The 6778-nt window shown below is 43.6% G+C and overlaps 1 protein-coding gene across 1 annotated transcript in view; it reads left to right on the top strand.

Annotated features, from left to right (window-relative positions):
• Positions 1-6778, top strand: part of LOC102383059 (ras-related protein Rab-10-like) — a 53110-nt gene that overhangs the window by 27479 nt on the left and 18853 nt on the right. Inside the window, exon 4 of the mRNA XM_014522401.2 lies at positions 899-988. Coding sequence (XP_014377887.1) covers positions 899-988 — 90 coding nt within the window. The remainder of the gene's footprint in view (positions 1-898; positions 989-6778) is intronic.

Genomic DNA, 6778 nt, shown 5'->3' on the forward strand with positions numbered 1-6778 from the left:
CTTCTTATTACACCCCTTCCACTCAGGCAGTATAAAAAACTCTTTTGACAGTACTCACGACTAGGGACCTACCTAAGTCATGGAGGCTGCCTCCGTATATCATGGTCCCAGTGCAGTGTTTGGCACCATGTTTGTAGCAGAATGCAGCAGTGTCGTCCCCCCCACCCCCCCCAGCCAAGGGGTGCTAGAAGTCCTGCCCCTCCCTGGAGATTGACAGATGGCTACCTGTCAGTCTCCAGGTTTGGAGGTGGGGGCAGGGACCTCAGCCAATCAGAGGCATGGGGGAGCTGCAGCTGTCAGCTGCAAAAATCTCCTTGTACTGCCCCTCTCCACCTCCCCCCTGCCTGTACTTCAGGATGTCAGGGCTTCCTGCCTCTGTTTGCAGCTCTCTTTTCACATCCCTCTTCCCCGTTTTCCTGCTTTTTTGCAGTCCCTGTGGTTTTTTATGGGAACCAGGCTTTTTCATGGGGGACTTGCCAAATTTGCAGTTTCCATAAAAATTGTGTAATTGTGGATTTGGTAGGTCCCTACTCATGACAACTAGAAGGTAGAACTAAGTAATATGTCATCTGGTATACCATATCAATCTTGTGGGGCACTTTCAGGCATACAGATCCCCAGTATCAAGTATTTGTTAGAAGACGGGGTCATGAGCTTTGAACCTTGCCAGAGATGGAGCATAGTATCTCCTATTCCCTCTGCTTTTCCTTGTTTTTTAGAATACTGCCTTAGTTAACTGGACTTTCATAACTGACTGCATAACTCATCCCTCAAAAAATTTAGGCAAAATGTATTTCTTTTCAAGGACATGAAATGTTGAAGGTAGAAAGAAAAAAGGTTTTCTCCCCCTTAAACTTGATTATGCTTGTTAATGATGTTTCTCTTTCTTTGTTATTAGAAAGCAGATGACGAGGTGGAAATAATATTGTTGGGTAATAAGTGTGATAAGGAGACAGAACGTGTAATCCCAAAACAAAAAGGGGAAAAGGTATGCATTGATCACTAGTGCTTTCTTCTAACGCTTTGAAGTTTTTAGCATTTGGCTATGAACTGTGACATTAAAAACTGTAATATGTTCCTGAATTCCAAATATTCTGTTATGAATTGCTTCAGAAGAATAGTTTTTTAATATGTGACCAGAATAGAGCAAATAGTTTAGTAGTTGCTCTCTTTAGAACACTGATTTTTGTATTAAATTTTAAAACATACTTACTGTAGTATCTAGCATGACACTTGAAAATTCATTATTTTCAGAGCCAGACTTTTAAAAATATTTAGAGTCTTCATGTGCACTGTATTACTTTTCAAGAGAGAGACTGAAATATGTTCCACAATTTTCTGATACCTGATGTACCGCTAGTCTTCTGCATCAGTATCTTTCATTTCTTTCATTTCGTTTCTTACATTGTTGTTTTCAGAAAATTACTTTTCATTGTCTTCCACTCAAGACCACAAGCAATACGAAGTCTGGAGGTGGACTTAGAGTATATAATATTCTTCTAAAATATCTTTAAAAAATATCCTTGGTAATATGGATTGACTTGCACTGGGCATGCTAACTTTTGTTTTTTATTCTTCTGTTTCTGAGATTCTTTATTGGTAGGCATTGTACAATCCCAATGAATTAGTTATTATTAGAAACTAAGCCATGTTTTGGGGTACTGTGAATCATTTAAAAATCCTAAAACTAAAATGTCTCTTTTAATTTCTCTTCGATTATGCAAAAAGTGGGGTGTAAATAAGGGGGTTTGGTCATTACCTTTTTGTTTTTTAGGGTTACATCAGCAGTGACATGACTACATTCATTTTGCATCTTTCTTGGAACGCACAGTGATTCTTTTTAGTTGCACCTATTAAAGGACTTTGTTTTGAGAGTAATTTCTGCCTGGGGTCCACAAGCAGCACTATGAAAAGCCTTAATATAAGATTTGATTACCTAGAGAACCTCCAGTTTCCCTACCTCCCAGTGCAGTATCTGTAGCTGACAGGGCAGCAACTTCAACCCATGTTCTAAGTCCCCATGTTACAACCCTTCTTTCCCCCTACCCATGATTTTTCTCAGGGTCCAGGCTACAGACAATTTTCTCAAACACTTAAGTTAATTTCTCTGTATCCTATGTTGCAGGGCAGAGTGGCACCTTATAGACTAATCAGTTAATCTATGAGGTACCACAGTGCCCTCCCTTCTGCCTTTCTTCAGACTAGCATGGCTAACTACCTCACTCTGTATCCTAGCTTGTTGACACTTTGCTTTGCTTGGCTAGCAAATGTGAAGAGGAAGAAGACTAGGTCTGAGTGAATAGGGTGAGATGTAGTTGTATGCAGAAGTGTAACAAGCAGCTTTTGTGGCCAAGGCAGCAGCGGTGGTGGTAGCTGCCAGTATTGTGCAGCCTCTAAATTGGTGCCCAGACTTGGTGCCCTGCTTGCCTACCCCTAGTTACATTACTGGGAAGAGTGCAAGCAGAAGTCTGGCCTTGATGTAGGGGACCCAAGGAGGGCAGTGCAGAGATCTGAAGAAGCAAAATATTGGGGAAAGAAGGTTTTTTTGTAGCTGTACTCAAGGTGGTCTGAGGTGTGTGAGAGTCAGGGAGGCCAGAAAACAGGCTGCTCAAGGGAAGAGATGTCCAAAGTAGGAAGCAGGGATTAGCTGGGAGGGAGCAAACAGGGATGGCAAACAAATAAGATTCATTGGCAGCTTCCTTTTATAAGGAAATGTGGGGAGGGAATAGGCAACATGGAGCTTGCAAACCTGGGTAGGAGGGAGGTCAGTAATAGGCAACATAGAGCTTGCAAACCTGGGTAGGAGGGAGGTCAGTGATAGAGGGAATCAAGGCAGCAGGAACTGACTGCAGTCTTGTTTTCTTGTGTTTCCTGTTCTGTTAGGGTGGTGGGAGAATGGAATCCCGTAGGGATGTACCCAGATGGTGCTCTAGGAGAGCAAGGCATTCAGATTGAAGTTTAGAATCTGTGTTCCTGCTTCTCCCATGACCTGCAGGTAATGGACAAGTCTTCTCTCTCTCTAGCAACTGGTTCAGTCTTGGCCTGATTGTGGGGCCATACATCTGATCAATTCCAGAATGTGAGGAAATGTTCTGTATGTCAGAACCCTATCAATTTTAATGAAAACCATGCAGAAGATTGTCTCTAGTGGGTTATGGAATAGAGAAAATTCCACACAATTTACTGATTCGTTTTGATGCACTGGCTGGGGGAGTAGTTAGCTGATTGCACGATTTCACAATGATTACACACTTAATTCATACAACACAATTTTATTTTAAAACTCTTTGCTACGTATATAACACTGCTTAGCTTTAAGAAACACCACAAACATTAAAAAACACAATTATTACATATATCAGAAACAATGCTCCGAATGCACTTCCTTCCCAAACAATGCTATAAGAATTAGTGTTACAAAAACAACTACAATTACAACTAAAAGTTAAATTTGAATCAATACTGTTATTTTTCATAATATACTTACAATCCTAGAATTCCGAGAAGCCAAATACCAAAATATGGTTTCATTCCTCAGTAGTACGATTTAATGGGTTGGCCTCAGTAGTACGGTTCAATGGGCTCGCCTCAGCAATACGATTCAATAGGCTGGCCTCAGCAATACGATTCAATGGGCTGGCCTCAGCAGTGATAGGACTAAGTCCCCTTCCTTCAGTCCCTTTCAGGTGCTCCGCGGCTTCAGCGTGAACTAAGAGATTCGTGTTCACGGAGAGGTTGGGTCAGGTGATCAGTCTGATCTGGGCTACACTTGCGATTCTTCCTTCGTTGTTCTACAAGTGAAGTCACCTCCAAATTGGGACAGTAAGTTACAGGTTTTTATTGAGCGAGCTGCCGTCATTGGGCTCCTCCTACTCAATTTATCAGACCTCCCAAATTTGGGCTCAGATCTTACTCAACAGAAATTACCTTTGTTGAGCATTTTTAAATTATTCTTGGGGAGACTTCCATATCACTGTAAATACCCTTTTCTTACCAATTTGGTTAAAAGGCCCTAGGCTTTGATCTCTCTGAATTCAGGATATTTGCTCTCTTTGTAAAAGACTTCTAAAGATTAAATTTAAATTAAGACTTTAACCGAAATCAGGACATTTTGCACGTAGTTCCAAAAACAATGACTTAGATAAGGAGATAAATCCTATCTTCTTCCTGAAACTGGCTAATGGGCAACCTTTACAAACATTCAAACTATTTCATTCAATATGACAAAGATAGGGCAAGGCGGCATCTTAGGAACATTACACAAGTTCGATACATAAGTCTAACCTGAATCAATTGAGTGTACCTTGCACGAGGTCCGTCTTAGGCTGCTTATGCCATTTTTAGACTGTTCTATTGTGATGAACTTCTGTACAGTTACAGATTTAGATTGATCTATGTTCACATAGACTGGTCTAAATTTAATGTTTGTATGTGCCTTTAGGGTTCCTGTACATGTGCAGGGCAGGCATTTTCAAAGGCACTGTAACTTTTGCACTTTACTTAAAGCACTTTAGATACAGGGCCTTAAAACTTAATAGATGTACCATGGCTTGGTGCAAGTTTCAAGCCTTGCTGTAGTTCTGTAGAGTAGAAGCTAGGGCAAGGGGAGGCAAAATATGGCCCACGGACTGGATCCGGTCCGCCAGGCCATTCTATCCTGCCCATGGAGCTCCTAAACAATTTAGTAAATTAATATTTATTTGCCCTGGTTCCCTGTCAAAGCTAGCTGGAGACAGGGGCAGTAGGACCCAGAGGGAGCCCTCAGCAGGCTTGCAGGCTTGAGCAGCCCAGCCCCACCCACCCCTAGCCAGTTCCCTGCTTTCCTGCCCCCGCCCTGCTCCAACACCATGTGGCTGTGGCTCCCAGCTGCATCTCTGGACCATGGAGCATGGGACCGCACTGGTAGGGGTATGTATGTTAACAGGCACAGGGGCAGAATATGTGCGTGTCTGCAGGCATGGGGCAGAGTATGTATGTGTGTGTTTGCAGGCACAGGGGCAGAGTGTGTGTGTGTGTGCAGGCACAGGGGCAGTGTGTGTGTGTGTTCATAGGGTGAGTCCCACATGAACACCCCTCCATACACATGCACCTACACCTCCCCTCGCACTGCCATACACAAACTCCAGCCACCCTCCCCCCATACCCACCCACACCCCACATACCCACACACCCACAGCCCCCACAAACCTATACCCACCCCCACAATATACAAGAATAAGACTTAATTTTAAGCTATTGTGCAGTCACCTCTGCGTACAATACACAAACACATGTAAATCAGGACAAAAATATTTTTTGAAATCAAATTAATGAATGTTGTAGATGATCACTTTTCAGAATATAATTTGGTATTCTTCTGGTTCTGAGATGGCAAACCCCCTTGCTGAAAGGAGTACTTCTGGGGGCAAGGGGAGGGACTTCTGGTGGCAAAGGTCAGGGGTTAGGGGGTGGGACTTCTGGTCACAAGATAGTGACCAGGGGGCAGGGCACTTGTCAAGAGGTGGGGCTACCCAGGTGGCCCTTGACAGCGTGCCAAAACTTGGTAAGCAGCCCTCCACCCAAAATAATTGCTTGCCCCTAAGCTAGGGGGTGCCAGACATTGGACAACGCAGCTTGAGGCCATGGGGAAACCCCAGTTAAATAAATGTGCGATAAGGCAAACTAGGTAGGTTGAGATGCACTACTACGGTTCACCTTACATTTAAAACTTATACAACAAGGTTTAATTAAGGCGACGTCTACCATTTAAAAAATGTTTTAAAGTCACCCACGTGTATTAAGTGATGGCTTTAGAACACTTTAAATGGTGAAAATCATCATAGAATCATAGAAAGAAGGACCAGAAGAGACCTATAAGATCCTCAAGTTCGGTCCCCTGCCATGGACAGGAGGTAATTGGGCTGAAACGAGCTCAGTGATGTATTTGTCCAGCCTCCTCTTAAAGACCGCCAGAGATGGTGACTGTACCACCTCTGTTGGAAGTGTGTTCCAGATTCTAGTTACCTATACAGAAAATAAGTTTTTCCTTATGTCTAGCTGAAACTTTTCCTCAACTAGCTTGTGTCCATTGGTCCGCGTCTTCCCAGGGGGGGCTTTTCTGAAAAGTTGTTCTCCTAGATCCTGGCGTTCTCCCTTGACATATCTGTAGCCAGCATTTGTCCCTGTTGAACCTCATATGGTTTTGTTCAGCTTATAGGACCAGCCTGTCAAGGTCTTCCTGAATCTGTGACCTGTCCTTTGATGTACCTGCTTGTCCCCCCGGCTTGGTATTATCCGCAAACTTAATCACTGCACTTTTCAATCTCTCATCCATGTCATTAATAAAGATGCTAAAGAGCACAGGCCCAAGCACTGACCCCTAGGGTACACCACTGGAGGTGACCTTTCAGGATGAGGCCACCCCATCAATTACAGCTCGTTGGGATTGGCCACTGAGCCAGTTCCCAACCCACCTCACTGTAGCCTGATCTTGGCCAGTACTCTCCAACTTATCTGAGAGGATTTGATGGGAATCAGTATCGAATGCCTTTCTGAAACCTAGGTAGATGATGTCCACCTCCTGTCCCATGTCTAGGTGGTCCCATGTCTCATGTCCCATGTCCAGACCAGTTACCTGGTCATAAAAGGACACCAGGTTTGTTAGGCATGACCTCCCCTCTCCAAAGCCATGCTGTTGCTTTCAGTACCCAACCAGATGCAAGCTTGTGGTTGATGGCCTCCTTGACCATTTTTTCAAAGATCTTCTCCAGGACTGAAGTCAGTCAGTCTATATTTGGCA

Source organism: Alligator sinensis, unplaced genomic scaffold (genome assembly GCF_000455745.1).
Source record: "Alligator sinensis unplaced genomic scaffold, ASM45574v1 scaffold88_1, whole genome shotgun sequence".
Taxonomy (NCBI): domain Eukaryota; kingdom Metazoa; phylum Chordata; order Crocodylia; family Alligatoridae; genus Alligator; species Alligator sinensis.